This window comes from Gopherus flavomarginatus, chromosome 21, assembly GCF_025201925.1.
Source record: "Gopherus flavomarginatus isolate rGopFla2 chromosome 21, rGopFla2.mat.asm, whole genome shotgun sequence".
In the NCBI taxonomy this organism is placed as follows: domain Eukaryota; kingdom Metazoa; phylum Chordata; order Testudines; family Testudinidae; genus Gopherus; species Gopherus flavomarginatus.
In genome coordinates, this window is record NC_066637.1 from 8824995 (window position 1) to 8840363 (window position 15369).

At 51.9% G+C, this 15369-nt stretch overlaps 1 protein-coding gene across 13 annotated transcripts in view; it reads right to left on the reverse strand.

The window, feature by feature from the left end:
- Positions 1-1907: 1907 nt before the first annotated feature.
- AGRN (agrin) overlaps positions 1908-15369 on the reverse strand; it is a 220023-nt gene continuing 206561 nt past the window's right edge. For 7 of the 13 annotated variants that reach the window (XM_050931381.1, XM_050931375.1, XM_050931380.1 and 4 more), the window contains 6 exons: positions 14635-14722; positions 12063-12086; positions 9704-9736; positions 7864-8088; positions 7000-7103; positions 1908-3495 (listed from right to left, as the gene is read on the reverse strand). In XM_050931381.1, the coding sequence (XP_050787338.1) occupies positions 3338-3495; positions 7000-7103; positions 7864-8088; positions 9704-9736; positions 12063-12086; positions 14635-14722 (632 nt within the window). In that variant the 3' untranslated portion in view covers positions 1908-3337. The remainder of the gene's footprint in view (positions 3496-6999; positions 7104-7863; positions 8089-9703; positions 9737-12062; positions 12087-14634; positions 14723-15369) is intronic. The other 6 variants (XM_050931378.1, XM_050931383.1, XM_050931379.1 and 3 more) reach the window with 2 other exon arrangements.

The following is a 15369-nucleotide window of genomic DNA, read 5'->3' on the forward strand; positions in this document are numbered from 1 at the left end:
TGGGCAAAGTTCACTGGAGATAAAGACTCTGCCTTTTGTTGTACGTGGTATGTAATATATGAGGCCACCGTCTCAGTTTGCAAAATGACTGTCCCAGGAGCGTCTTGTATCAGTGACTTGAGATTGACGCTCGCTAGACCAGATCCTCAGCTGGTGAAGTCAGCACAGGTGGAAGGCAGACGTGAGCCACAGAGAGACAAAGCAACGGCCCCTTTTAAACATATTTAATAGTTTTCAAACTTTATTTCATGGTGATTGACGAAAGACACAAGTTAGTAATGGTTATATCATGCTGCTCCTCTACTGTGCCTTGCCCTTCAGAATTCATACAGCAGTTCACAATGGTCATTAATTTACCCTAAAGATGAAGCCACGTGGACAGACAAACTGTAAAAAAAATAGCCAACCAAAAGTTTAAAAAAATCCAAAACTCAATGTCTTTTTGTACATAGGAGTTATCAATGCTGTTGAAAATAAAGCCCAAATTAAGTGCATGGCCCCTAGGGAGCGTTGCTGAATCCGATGTTGGGTCAAGATGCTTGACAACAAGGACACAATGTTATGTTTTAAGGCATTTCCAAGCCCCAGCAAAAGCAGACAGTGTTTTGTTTTGCAGTGACCTTGGCTTCATTTTAGTGGCATTCTGGGAAATTAGCAGCTTCCTCTCTGCACACCCGTCTCCCTCTCCCCAGGGTTACATTCCCGCCTTGCCGCCACCCAGTCCAAGTTAGCCTCTGGCGACCGACACCATGTGCTTCAAGTCCAGTAGTCAGTTTGCTTTATAACACAATCACATTACTCTCCATCGGGACTCACAATATATTTACAGTCGCCACTTAAAATGTGGTATTGCCACACACAAGAAAATACTGGAATCTCCATTGTAGCTCTCAGAAGGCCATGACCTCCACTGAGTCACTAACCACTTTGGATTTTTATAGGGACAGCAACAATGTAGGTGTAGATTTCCACTGGGAAAATATATCTATGTCTTGCCTGCTGGGACATGAAACAAGGGCTGTTCAGGTGGGATGGAGTTTTTTGTTTCTTTAAGCGGGATGGGGTAAATAAAGCTAGGCAGGGAAAAGAAGAAACATATCAGGCAAGGACTATCAAACAACCCCCCACCTCTTCCCCACCCCAAAAGAAAGGGAATCACAAATCCAAGACAGGGCATCTTTTGAGGCCTGGGACACTTTCTAGTCCAGGCGTCCCTGGTGTGAGTTGGTCTGACTTTAGAAATAGTACTCTTGCTTTAGAAGGGGAAAAAAAAGTGGTTTTAAAAGGTATGTCCTTTGCTTCACCTGCCTTCAGATCTCCCCCCACGAAAAGCAGTTGGGTTTCCTGGCTCAGAGTTCAGCCCGGAGAAATGTTATTTTCTTGGGGGGGAGGGAGCACCAGCAGGCAGGCCAGAAAACTGCAAAATGGTGGCATCTTTTGCTACAACCGTTTATCACTTTAGAAGAGGCAGGATCTTGCAAATTAATGCCCCCTGCTTGGCTGCTCCATAAAATGTGCTTTACACACAGTAAAGCAAAACTCGCCTAGCTCGGGGGTGGGGAAGGAGACATACTGTATTAGACAGCATCGGTGAGTCCCTCCCACAGACAATGACACTGAACACAGCAGGTCGAGTGGAATCAGACAGCAAGTGTGAAAAATCGGGACACTTTTTTTTCCAAGGGGAGTGGGGAATAGTTGTGTATATAAGACAAAGCCCCTTATGTCAGGATAGTCCAGATAACATTAGGACAGCTGGTGACCCTAAGCAGGTCAGTCCTTTTCAGCATCTTGGTCCTTTTTTCTTAAACAGCCTTGTGGGCTTTTCTCTCTTAACAAGAGAATCAGTGTTTGCATACTAATGCGTACATGTAAATACACACACACACACACACAAACACACACACACACACACACAGGGTTCGGAGCTGGCGTTAACAGTATTTGCATCATAGCAAATTTTTACAAGGAATGATTGGCATCGTGGAAAATAAAAATAGCTTAAAAAACATCAAACAAACCAACAACCCTGTCTCTTGCCTGTGTAGTAAGGGCCCAATCTTGTTCCCCATTGAAGTTATGATTTGTATCATGGTCGCGTCTATGCGCATTGGCCAGGATCGGGTCCCTTGTTGTGCTGGCTGTTGTACAAATGTGAAGTCAATGGCCAAACACCCACTAGCTTTCAAGGTGTGTAAGCAGAAATCCTTAGGACAGCTGGTCTGAACCCATCGTCTCTGTAAATAAAGGACAGGCTGGAAAAGGGAAGCGTGCTTCACATGGGTTACAGAGGAAAAGGGCCCTCAGTCTGTGCCCTCAAATCTTGTTGACCTTAACAGACTAGGGGTGGGTGAACCTTGCCGGATCAAGCCCCGGACATCCAACATACTTTGCATTGTTCTCACTGGCACAAGAGAGGGCAGGTTTTGGTAAACAGCAAAGATTCTTGGAAAGCGCAACGAGGCCAAGTGGGCAGTTGGGACATGTCTGGATAAAAATAAAGCCTGGAAATAGGTTTCTCAGCTGCTTCGGCATGCATCCAGGAGGAGGAGAGCGATTAACACAGAAAGAAGCTGCTGCCCCTCCTCAGCCAAACTGATCAAAAAAACAAACAAACTTGAGTCCAGCGAGTCAGTCGTCAAGGAGGCATGAGCCAACCACAGAGCAGTGCTTTCCCACCTGCCACAAGCTGAGCTTGGTCTGTCTTCCAGCAAGTAGCGTTCCCTGACAGTGCATCCCAGAGAAAACCACTTGAGATCCTCACACACTGCCACAGAGGAAACAAGAAGATGGATACGAAGCCTGGAAAAGACCTGGTAGACCCTGGCCCAAATGCAACATGATGTCCCCCTCCCCTGAATGGCTTCTTCTCCGCTCGGCCAGGAATGAAGAAAGCGGAGTGTAGACCCAGCCTGAGATCGCACAGCAAGGATTCCCCGAAGGCCACCGTCTTGCCGGCGCCGCGATCCCTGTTTTTCTCCCCCTCGTGGGCGGGAACAAGAACCAACACAAAATAAAAATAAAATCAGAGGAGGGCGGGAAAAGGCTTCAAGTATTAATGACATTTACAATGAAGGAGGCTACGTGGGTTGGTTCCTCAGTCACTTCCTGGAGACTTGGTTCAGGGCTTGTTCTATGTTGCTGCTGCTCGATCAAAGTCCAACTGATGTGGCTACACTGCAACCAAACAAATAACCAACCAAAAAAACAACAGGTGTTTCCTCCCCCTTTCTCCCTCATCCCCCCCAAAATATAAAAAGCAATAAGTTTACAAAAATAGAAAATAATTACAGCAAGAGGCAGGAGGGGGAAGGGGAAGGAAGGGCCCCTGGGGGGTTTATTTGGCTGAGCAGTGTAATATCGTCTGGTTGTTTAAAGCGTCCTCCACCAGATGCAGTTCCTGGCGGTCGACTATCACGTCCCTTATGCAGCCAATAAAGCCGGTGCTGTAGGCCTTGGGCAGTTTGTGAGCCACGCTGAGCTTCTCTATTCCCCCTGCAAGAGATAGCATAGACAGATCAGGTAGGGGCACAGAGGATGGGCCGGTCTGTCTAGAGCAGCAGCACAGGAAAGTGACTTTCTCCATCCTGGCACTTGTGCAACGCTGCATGTGGTGCTGCACCACTGGGATTCCTTCCTGACCCCTCAGCAAGAAGTAGTTGGTGAAATGAAGCTTAAGAGTTAATTACTAGAGCTGGCTGAAATGTTTCACCTGAAAAGTTTTCCTGGCTGGCTTTGCCAAAACTGAATTTGTTTACAAGTAAAAGTCAAGTCCGGGAAATAAATTAGTTTTCCTGGAGGGAAATTTTTAAATGAAAATTTATGTTTCATATCAGCACTTAGACTTCAAATTTTGTTTTGGTTCTTTTTTGTTTGCAGGGGTGAAAATGCAGTGAAAGGCATTTTAAGTGGAAACAAAATTAATCTTTTGCTTCATGTTGCAATGTTCATCCAAAACAAAAACTGGCAGGTTCAAAAACTGGGAAAACACTTTTTTTTTTTTTTTTCCAAACTAGAATTTCTTGTGGGAAAGATTTTGGTTTTCTAACCAGCTCTGTTGATGACCCTTCTCTTAACTCCCATGTCAACAAACTACAGAGAGGATACAGCCACTACATCGTTAAAGGCTGTGTTGTCCATTAGGAAACCCTCCTATAACTTTGACATGGGAAATTGGTTAGAGCTGAAAATGGCACCATTTCCCCCTGATGACGGATGTGTCTGCAAAGGCTGGAGTGAATGTGTCATGTTGCTTCTTTGTGACAGTTCATCAAAAAACACGGCTTGTTGACCATTTTGATCTATCTGAGCACCTCACAATCCCCCAACACCCCTGTGAGGTGGGGCAGTGCTGTTATAATCAATTGACGGATGGGGAACCGAGGTACAGAGAGGTAAGTGACACGCCCAAACACTGTGGCAGAACAGAGACCTGAACACAGGTCTCCCGAGTCTGATGCTAGCACGCCAACGATTGGAGAAAAATGACTCACTGCTGCCTCTTCAAGCTGAGAGTGCTTGCACTGGCTGTATCTGAAGACCATTGGATGTAATTAAGCAGGGTTAATAGTATTTGTTGTGGGTCATTTTTGACTCTGTCCTGCCTCCACAGATGTGAACAAACAGTTCTGAGGTCAAGTCCTGCTCTCACCTACCTCAATAGGCATTTTTGCCATGGGTTTCAGTGGGGGCAGAATCAGAAACAACAAGCCAAATTCTCTGCTGTCACAACTCCACTGGATTTGACACTGGCAGAGAATTTGGCCCAAAGGTGTATATGCCTGTAGGTTATCTTCTGTTGACAGGCTGCATCTTGAGAAGGACATACGGATATTTGTAGCAGGGTCACTGCCTCCAGGGCACCACTCCCTCCCCTCCCAGCATGGGGTGGCCCTGCAGCATCGCTGCCTCAGTCTCTCCCTCTTCTGGGCTCCTCAATCAACTCTCCACAAGCTTATTCTCTTGGCCTGTAATACTCTGCTTTATTATCGTGGGCCGTTCAAAACGGAGCCCTCAAGGTCCAAATCTTTACCTGCCCATGCTCTTCAGCAGCCCATCACGCCTTTCCCAGTTTTGGCAAGCCGCTCCCAGCCCCATCTAGCTGGAGTCTTCTCTCCCCTGGTATCATAGGGTCTCCTGCAGGAGCCTTTTGCTGCCTGCAGCCCCCAAGCCTCTCCTCCTCTCTTGTTAACCAAGCTTTTTCCTTACTTATCCCAGAGGCCTGTTTGAGTCACATGACCCATTTCCCCACCTGGGGAGGAAAGTGAGTATGGAGCCTTCTGTCCTTTAACAGGCTGGTCACCCTGTGCCAGTGCTTCTATACCTAACGAGGTCTTCCGTCAGCAGTAATGCTGTCAGAGTTTGGAACCAGGATTCCAGCCCCAGAATAGCATTATTTTTAGATCACCCTCTATGTTCACAGCACTGTGTGGACAGTGGCGAATCAAACCTCGTGACACCGCCGGGAGGTAGGAGGGCAAGCGGGATTCCCATTTTATAGCTGGAGAACGGAGATGGAGAGGTGAAGGGACTCACTCAAGGCTCCATAATGAGTGAGAGGCAGAATGGACATTAGAACTCAAGACCTCCTGACTCCCAACCCAGTGCTAATTCCTCCAGACCTCACTGCCTTCAGTCTCCGCCTTTTATAATGGGGAGGGGAAGAGCCTCTCCATAGGTAGGTTTGTCACCAGTGTCACTTTATAAGGCTGATTTGTTTGCATTACTAGCATGAGACAGAAAGAGAGAAAGAGGACACCCGGCAGTGAGCCCTAGAGCCCAGATCAGCAGATTCGGGCTTGTGTCGTGGGGCTAAACCGGTAGTGTAGATGTCCCAGCTGGAGCCCAGGCTTGAAATCCAATGATGGAGCAGGGCCTCAGAGCCCAGGCTCCAACCCAAATGTCCACACTGCTATTTTTAGCCCCACTCGGGCTCTAAGACGCAGAGCCGTGGGGTTTTTTGGCTGTGTAGACGTACCCTGAGAGAGAGTGCGTGTGCGTAACTGTTGTATCTTTACAATCCTGAGCATCCCAGCCACCGAGGCTGCTGTCTGAGGAGCTTGATTAAACTGATTATGAATCCAGGCCCCGATTCTACAAGGTAACTAAGCATGTGCAGAACTTTAAGCACACGAGTCACCCTGGACATCAATGGGACCGCTCACCTGCTTGAAGTTATACATGTGCTTAAAAACCTCCCTGAATCGGAGCTGCCCAGACTTTACAATGACTCCCTTGGGAAGTGCCCAGTTCGATGTCTCCCTCTCTCTGCCCAGGGTAATGACATTCCGCCCCCCCCAACTGGAATGGCAGGGAGGGCATTCTGATACTGGCGCATGCAAGAGACCGTTTTCAATGGCAGCAGCGGTGAAATGTTTTTAAGAAAGAAGCCATTATTTGAAAATCGGGACACAATTCTCTGTCAGCGAAGCTGCTGGAGGAAAAAGCACAGGGCCAGAGAGTGTTTCCATCATCGACTTCCCAACTGGACATGACTACATGGACATCTCTGGCACATGTGGGGAAACCAACTCCTCCTGTGGCCTTGCTGTATGGAGGATGTTCCTTTAACAGGGACCTGCCAAAGATTCCTCAGGAGGAGTGTGGTATAGGTGGGAACAGATGCTTGATTTTATGGGGTAGGCACCCACCAGGCGAACCCCCAGTGGCGCCTGTACAATTTCTGTACTTGGTTAGACAAGCTGTCGATGGAGGTTAATGCTTGTGTCCAGTCCTTTGAGATTGACAGAGGAAAATGTGCTATCCCTTTAACTGTACAGTGGTACCTATGGCACAAAGCAGCCATCACCTTCTCCAGCACTGTGGCCCATCCCACTGATTTACGCCAGAGCTGATATTTTCAAATAACTAGGGGATTGAGGACTTAGTTCCCATTGGGGTTAATGGGAACTGTGTGTCTAACCCTTCTTGGGGGCTTTGAGACTCTCTGCTCTGGGGTCCAGAAGGGAATTTCATTATTCCTTCCTGTGTTCAACTTACCCAGCCAAAGGGCTCCGTCGGTGTCTAGCTGAGTTGCTCCGAGAGGGGAAGAACCAGTTACGGGGGCTTCGTTGCCAACCTGCAAGGAGCCATCTCTGTGTACTCTATTCCCAGAAAAGAGAGAAGGACACTCAGTAAAGGGGCCTGGAGCAGTGCTCTGCCTTAGCCTGGCTAGGGATGCTGCAGATGGCTCCACCACTGTGCATCAGCCCCTGCTCTCTGTGCTGTCTTTGGACCACTGCATGCCTTGATTTCTCCCGCCAGGAATGGCATCGCAATCTGCAGCCAGCACTCCTGCACTATCCCCTGCAGCAACTCCTCCTGGGAGAGGCTGGTATGACACGCAAGGTGAGCTCTCCCCTCCAGCCTGCCTTTATGGGGGGGTCCTGGTGCAAGCTGATGTCCCATGCAGAGCTCTCCAACAGCCTCTGCTTCCTAATACTCCCTCCAGACTCATCAGCAGAAACCACTGGCATTCCAGCCATGCGAGCAGCTCACCACTCCCCTCATCACCAATATAAATAAAAACCACGGGAGGCCCAACACGAACAGAATTCCAAGCCCTTAGCCAGCTAAAATAAAAGGCACGGCCGGGAGTACTTCCTTGAGCCTGTCCCTCTGGCATTTCCTAGAATCTAGGGCAGGCAAGTCAAGGCACGCACCCCTCCAACGCTGCATTGGCCGAATACCGCGCCTCTATTATTATCTATAGGGCTCAGTGACCCACAGAGACCGCAGGGCCCGGCTCCAGGGTCATGACTCAGGCACCCTAGACGTGACCCAGCCCAGCTCACGCCCAGCCGTGAGCACACTGTCTGCAACCACACCAGCCCTTATGTCCCTTCGCCCCTCGAAACTTCTCACCTGTACGCTTTGATCTGAATCCACTGGTTTGTGTTCACTGGCACCGTGGAACGCAGGACAACTGGCTTGGAGCCAAGGTCGTAGGTCATCTGCACGTAGCCATCCACTACGGCCAGGGCGATGTAGTCTGACCGTTCCAGCCCCTTCCCGCTCCACAGGATCAGACCCTGGGTGGCATCTGTCTTGATGCTCAGTTCAAAGTGATTCTCCTGCAAGGCCTTATCGCTGCACCAAGGGGCCGGATGGGGAGAGGGAAGACAGGCCTGAGTCAGGAAGGGGGCTACTGAGGCAACGGGCAGCCCCCCACTCGGGCAGAGAGGCAGGTGGCCAGCCCACCAGAGCAGCATGCTCCTCTGCTTCCAGGCAGGTCACCACCCGGGCTAGTTTACCCCGGCGAGCCTCTGGAACGAGGCACGGGGAGTGTGTGTGTGTGTGTGCGGGGTTATACATCTATCTGCAGTACGTGATGGATCTCGGGCACAGCCAATTCACAAGGCCTGATGCGCTGTTTGCAAAATGGGATGAGGAGCGGCTGCTTCAGCTCCTGCTAAAGGTCTGAGGCACATGAGCTTTGCCCGGGGTTTTGGCTGGTATGCAGGCCCTGGAGAATGGTGGGGATGGGGGGCTGGGCAGGCCCCAATTCTGCTATCGAACACGGCTTCACGCACAGCAACCTTTGAGCCGGGCGAGTTCAGTACAAAGGAGGCTCCATCAGCTGGACTAGAAGTGCCATGGGGAGGAATGAGCTGCAGCTGATGCCATTTTGCCCTCCGCTAGCAAGTTCCCTGGGTCCAGCCAGAGGAGACATCATTCCGCCTGCTGGTGCCACACAAGAGGGAAGGACCCCCCCAACACTGCTGCCCCCTCACCCCCAAAGCCCCGGGGTCATCCTCTGCCCAGCCCACCTGCCTGACTCACAGGTTGCCAGCAGGGAGCAGCACTGGGCTGGCCCTGCAGACGATGGAGTGGCCCTGTGTCAGAGTGTCTTCTCGAGCATCCAGAAATAGCACCAAAGGGTTAATGGCAAGACCATCAGGCGTCTTCGTACCAACAAAACTCAATGTCACTGAACACCCCCCAACCCCACAGTGACTCGAACTGACACCCACCCCTGTGGCTCCGGAGAAGAGAGGCATGATGGGAGCTGGAGGAAAGGCTGCACTTTGCACCTGGGGCAACAGAGACATTCTCCTCCAAAAACCAGTGCATTACTGGGGCCAGCCTGTCCCCCACCAGAATCCACATCTCCACTCAGTCACCCCTGGAGTGGGATACAATACCCCAGCCCAGTTCCTGCCACTGGCTACAGCACTGCCTGACTGGCCACATTGCCGCTGCGGTTACAGGTGGCTATAAATGCTGGGTTTCCCCCTCTGTTCTCCCAGACCCGTGTGCACACAGAACAACAGACAAAACAGACAGCGGCAGAGAGAGCATTTTATTCCCAAGGGACGCTGCAGCCAAAGAGCCAGCTAGCAGCTCTGGGTGAAGCCCACATCACTAGCAATACGATCCAGCCTCCCCACTAAGCTGTGGGCATTCGCTCTATCACACGTTTGCTTGGAGGGTGAGTTACTGTGGAAAGGCAGATCCAGAGCGGATAAATGACTTGCTCCAGGCCACAGAGCTGTAGCCCCATCTCCTGAGTCCTCATCCTGCGCTGTATGGGCCCCCTCATCTCCCCGGCCTCCCTTTATTTCAGGCTCTCGCAGGCTGCGAACCATCGTCCCTTATCAATAAAAAGCCAAACATTCAGACACACACGACAGACAGAGAGGCCAACAGAGCAGCAACACCAGAGCGCACGAGACACAAGAGCAGAAGGCAGGCGGAGACTCACCTGTGATCCAGGGCATAGTCCAGTGCTTCGGGACTTAGAAGCAGGAAGAAAGGGGAGGCATGCCATAAGCGCCAGAGGAGAAAAAAGGAAACCACCCGCCTGGCTCGCGGAAGGCCCTGGGTGCAGTGCATGGCCCTGCCTGGTACAGGGCAGCTTCTCACCCTGAGCACAAAGCCTGGGGAATGGTCTTTAGAGAGAACTGAAGCAGGGAATCAAATGTCCTTTAGGGCTGCCTGGATTTCTTGACACCCACGGGGGTGAATTCTCAGGACTCCGGTAAGCAGGGACATGGCACGATCCCTGCATGTCTGACCCACGCAGGAACGTGCAGCCCACTGCATGTTCAGCCTCCACTTTCACTAGAGCTTTGCTGTGGATACTCTAAAGGCTGCCTGTGAAGGGCGGGGGGAGGGCAGGCAGCAAGGTACTGTTTCAAGGCAGGACTGGAGCGGGTACTGCAAGGGGTCCTGCTAATTACACAGCTGGTTTTGCTACTGGTACGTATTTTCACCAAGAAACCCCTCAGAGATTCAAACTGTCCAATCCAGGCTGCCTGAGACAGGGCAAGAGAGGGTTTGCATGGCTCAGGGGATGGGCAATAGGAGGAGGAGTCTTTTGCCTCTAGCTCAGCAGTTTGCATCCAGCCCAGAGTGGCAGCAGATCCCACCCAACCGGTCTTCAGTGGTGGATCTTGGTACAGTTTGTCATAGACACGTGTCTGCATCAGCAAGATCGGCCCCTTGTTGGCTGTCTGATGAGCAGTCGAGGCCTGAATGGCTGTGGAGCAAACTCTGGGTCAGGGCTGGGACATTTTGGCAGGGCAGGTATGGAAATCCCATGCTACAGCTGTCCTGCTCACATGAGGGGCCAGTCTCAGGGTCTGAAGTCAAGGGCATTTCATGCCCAGCACGACACAGCAAGGCAACTGCGTCATTAGCAACAGCTCCGCATGGCCAGCACGCCTCCAACCTTTACATACTGAGTCAGAAGAAGCTGGCTTCTAGCCATCAGGCCTTATGGGCAACTCTGCAGAGCAAGCCCCGCACAGTGCCAGCTAGTGTCTACTGCCAAATCCCAGCTGGAGAAGCGTTACGCTCCACTGCCGGTTGGATGCCCAGATGAGTGGGCACTGGCTGGCATAGCTGTGGAACAGCTCCCCAAGCGAGCCGGGAAGCAGTGACCCTCTCTCATTTGGGGCAGGGCAGAGTGGTAGCAGCTTTCCACCACCCGACGAGTGTGCATGGCTCCTACTGGCACAGTGGGGTAGCCAGGCTCCCAGCTGCATGGCAAAGAGAGTCAGCATGCTGCCAGCCAGAAGGCTGCTGTGAGATGCAGGGCTCACATCATCTAGCTGGTGAGGGGGCCAGGCTCCTGTGAGGACGCCCTGGGCTGCTCTCAGCATGCAGTGTCAGTCAGGCCGCTTTGCTTTCTGCCTCCCTCAGTGCAGACATGCATGCATGCAGGTTCTCAGCCTCCGAGCCCTCCTTCCAATTCCTGGCCTGGAGAGAATGAGGTGGGATGGGGATGCACCAGACAGCTTGCGCCCCCTCACCCACAAACACACATAGAATAGAGAATGCAACTGGATGAGCCACTGCTGCTTCCAAGGGATCAGGTACCCCCCACTCCTGCTCACAGACAACCAGCAAATAAGCAGCTGTCAAGAGGACTTTGGAGAAGAATCCTCCCTCCCAGCCAAACCTTGGCCCCAAGGAACCCCTCCCTGCATATTACCCAGTGGGCATCTGGGCCATGTTCCCTGGGGCGGCAGGATTTCAGGGCCTGTCTGCACACCCTCCCTCCAGTTTTACACTGCAGGGACTCACTCCGGATCCACACTGGTACAAGTGAGCGCAGAATCAGGCTCCCAGAGGGTCCACCCTGCTCACTGCTTAACCCCTTCATTGCTGACTGAAGAGATGCTTGACAAAAGATCTCCCACTCACTTCCCCCCTAGGCCCTATGCCCATTCCCTGAACACATCTGCACTGATGGAACTAATCACACACAACACTGGCATAAAGCCTGACGCCTCTGAAGCCAATGGCAAAAGCTCCCATCCACTTCAATGGGGCCAGCGTCTCAGCCCTGGATTCTGAGACCAGTCCCTCGCTCCTTCTCTCAGCACCTAACTCTGCCAGTGAAACGCAAGTGGTGCCCACTGCAAAGCTCTGGTCTTCCCCGGTGCTGGATGAGAGATTCTAGCAGCTGTCCCCTCCCTCAAACACTGCTCGCTATCTGGCTACGTGGAACGGGGCTCGGGGTCATGGACAGAAGCCCAGGCGGTGGATGGGAATCTATGTGCAGTGGTGGAGGGCAGATGGCCGACAGTGAGGAGGAGTGTGTGCGAACTACTTACGCTGGGATCTCATTGGTCAGTTGGCTTGAAAACAAAGAAACAAGGACATTCAGAAGAGACAGACAAAAGAGCAACAAGCAACGGGGGTGTTAGCAGTGGGGGTAGGTGGGAAAGCAGAGTGGGGAAAAGGGCAGAGTTATCCGGCTCCAGAAATGCCAAATGGTCCCCAGAGCTGGGAACTAGCTGGACTAGCTCCAGGAACCATGAGGCTGAGGAACAGCTAGGAAGCTAGTTGAGATGCCCCCTGGATAAAACCAGAGTCTGAGCTACCCTGCTGTGGATTAGACAAGTCCGTCACTGCTGAGGGCTTGGTGGGGTCACACAGGGTCAGCCGCAGGTGGGCAGCACCGCCCGGCTGACGGCGCATGGTTATCAGCTGCCAGCAATGCTCCATTGAGTGTGAGAGAAACCCCCTCAACGGGCTAGTAAAACAAACAGACAAGCCAGAATCAGGAGACACCAGGACCAAATTAACTCCCAAAGCCAACGGAGGTGTGCCAGGGATGACTTTGGCCATGGTGCAGTTGGAAGATGCCAAATAGAGACACCCGTGTAGTACAGATGGCCCCTAGCTGCACAGTCGCTGCAAAAACAGCTAGTGAGAGGGATGACAGGGCCCCAGGGGAGTTGGTTTAAACCATCAGCTTGAAAACAAAGGGCCCAATTCTGCCCTCAAGTTAGGTCCTTGCAACCCCACTCAACTGATCCATTTCAATGGGGCTGCAGAAGCAGAACGGAGGATAGAATTGACCCCAACATCTGGGATGTAGCTGTCAGAGGAAATGTTGCCGTCAGCTACACCCTGGCAGCTCCACTGGACTCAGCAGTGTAACTGAGATCCGAATTTGGCCCACAGCATATTAAATGGAAACTAATTCTCCAAATCCCAGCCTGCAGCAGCCAATTAAAATTCCTGCATAGGAGGAGAGCTCAGGGACACTGGATTGACAGCACTAGCATCAATGTTAAGCATTAGCTTAACAAAGACAAGGTTAAGGGGTGACTTGATTACTATCTACAGGTACCTACATGGGGAACAAATTTACTAACGGGCTCTTCGGTCTAGCAGAGGAAGGTCTAACATGATCCAATGGCTGGAAGCTGAAGCTAGACAAATTCAAATTCAGACTAGAAATAAAGCATCTATTTTTAATGGTGAGAGTCATTAGCCACTGGAACAATTTACCCAGGGCTGTGCTGGATTCTCCATCACTGCCCATTTTTCAATCCAGCCGGGATATTTTATTTAAAAGCTCTGCTCTAGGGATGAGTGTGGGGCAGTTCTCCGGCCTGGGCTCTGCAGGAGGGCAGTCTAGACAATCACAACGGGCCCTTCTGGCTTTGGAATTGCTGAATTTCAGGTCTGCAAACCTGGCTTTGGATTTAGCTCCCGGTCACCCGCACAGTGGAGCCTGGGCCCTGCAGCCTAGTCCCTGATGGACGTTTGGCTACATCACAAGCCACATGAGTAATCACTGGGAGCCAGCCAGTTATGATGATAGGAAATTTACAGTAAGGAGCCTATAGTTTCCCCAGCTCCGTAACCTATTAGTCAGTTATACAGTAAAATATCAGCCTCTGGGGTGCGGGCCAGGCTAGGACAGGTCCCGGCAAAACGCTGGCCAAGGACAGTCTGACAGCTGGCTGGCAATGAAGCCTGGTGAAAGGTCGCCGAAAGCGGTGGGCAGGGCAGGAAGAGTTCTCAGCAGCACTGCTGGGTCCTGGGATCTCCTCCTGGCCTCCTCCATTCCTAGGGGATTGGTGCAGAGCAGAGATGGGCTGAGCCTAAACCCTGGATCTGAAAAGCCCTGAACCATGAACTCTGCAGCTAGGGCCCATTCTGCCAGGTGTTACAGCCAAGTCTGGGAAAGGGGGAGCGGGGGGGTCTGTTCCATAAGGGAGACAGACACAGAAGGAGACTGACAGTGACTGGAGACCAAGACATACAGAGATAGGAGAGCACAGAAAGATGGGGAGCAGGCCCTGGGAGAGCTGGGTGGCAGGTCCCTCGCGGCAGGAGCGTTTACACAGCAGCTCCTGATAGGGAGAGGGCCCCCACTCTCGCTATTCTGCTCCCTTAGGACTGCCCAAACTGGCTGGGGGATGTCACTCATCCTCATCCTCGAAGCTGCAGGACCCTCTCGCTCCCCTCAGCCTGCGAGGTTTTCAGGGTACAGTCCCAGATTAGTTCTGGATGTCATAACACATCGTTGCCATTGGGCGCTGACTCACACCCAGACCGGATGACTGATCTGGGCCAGGAACTCCAGAGAGTGGATCCCGCCCAGCTTAGGGACTGCACATGCACCAGACCTCCAGACAGCAGCTACCAGCCTGGCTGAGCGGGAAAGCCAGCCTAACTCATGAGCAAAAATGTCCACATTTGGGTGCATTGGGGGACGGGACTGAAGGGGAGGAAAAGACCAGAACAGGAGAGGGTGATGGGTGAAACCCCAGCTCTGCCTAGCCTGGTGTGAGCACTTGATTCACATTCCTGTGCCCTATCGGCTTAGCTCCCACCAACACCCCCCGCCCCTTCAATTTAACCTCCCCAAACCTCAGTCCAGCTCACCTCTTTGTCACGGCATTGTGGTACTCCATGTAGGTCCTACCTTCAAAGGCAATGGCCTCCGAATCGCCTGCCGCCTTCTCGATGATCACTGGGGGCGGGGAGAGGAGAAGCAGAAGCAGAGATCACGACACTATTGGTGCATCTCCAGAGAGCAATAATAAACCACAGAGCGCTCCCGACGGGTCCAGGGCACCTGGCAAACTCATCTGCTCCTGAGGTTTGTTACGAACGTGACACCCTGAGCAAGTCCCTGGAAAGGTTTGCTACGGGTCTCACACCTTTCAACCAACCAGGGGCCAGCATGCGGAGTGAGGTCAGGCCAATTTAGGGCCTAGCAGCCAGATTATTTGAAATCCACAGCCTCGCTTGGCTTTGAGGCAGAGGCGAGTGAAACAGGGTAGGGGCTTTGACTGAGCCTGACTTTGGGAGTTGGGTGTATATAAAACCAAAGATAAAATCAGGGTAGGGGAGAGAACTAGAGAGCAACCATTTATTTCCTAAGCACTGAACCCCAGATCTTCACACAGCTCCTCTTGGCACAGCAATGCCGAAGTCTGATTTTGAAAAGTACCATAAGGGTAAGTTTCAGGAGTGTCAATGGGACTTGAGCTTCTAAGTCAGCAGAGCAGGGCGTCACCTACAGACCCTTACAAGCCAGGGTTGGAGAGTGCACCGCTCTTGTACAAAGCCACAGCGAAAGACCCGGCCCCTGCCCCAAGGAGCTTACAGTGGGGA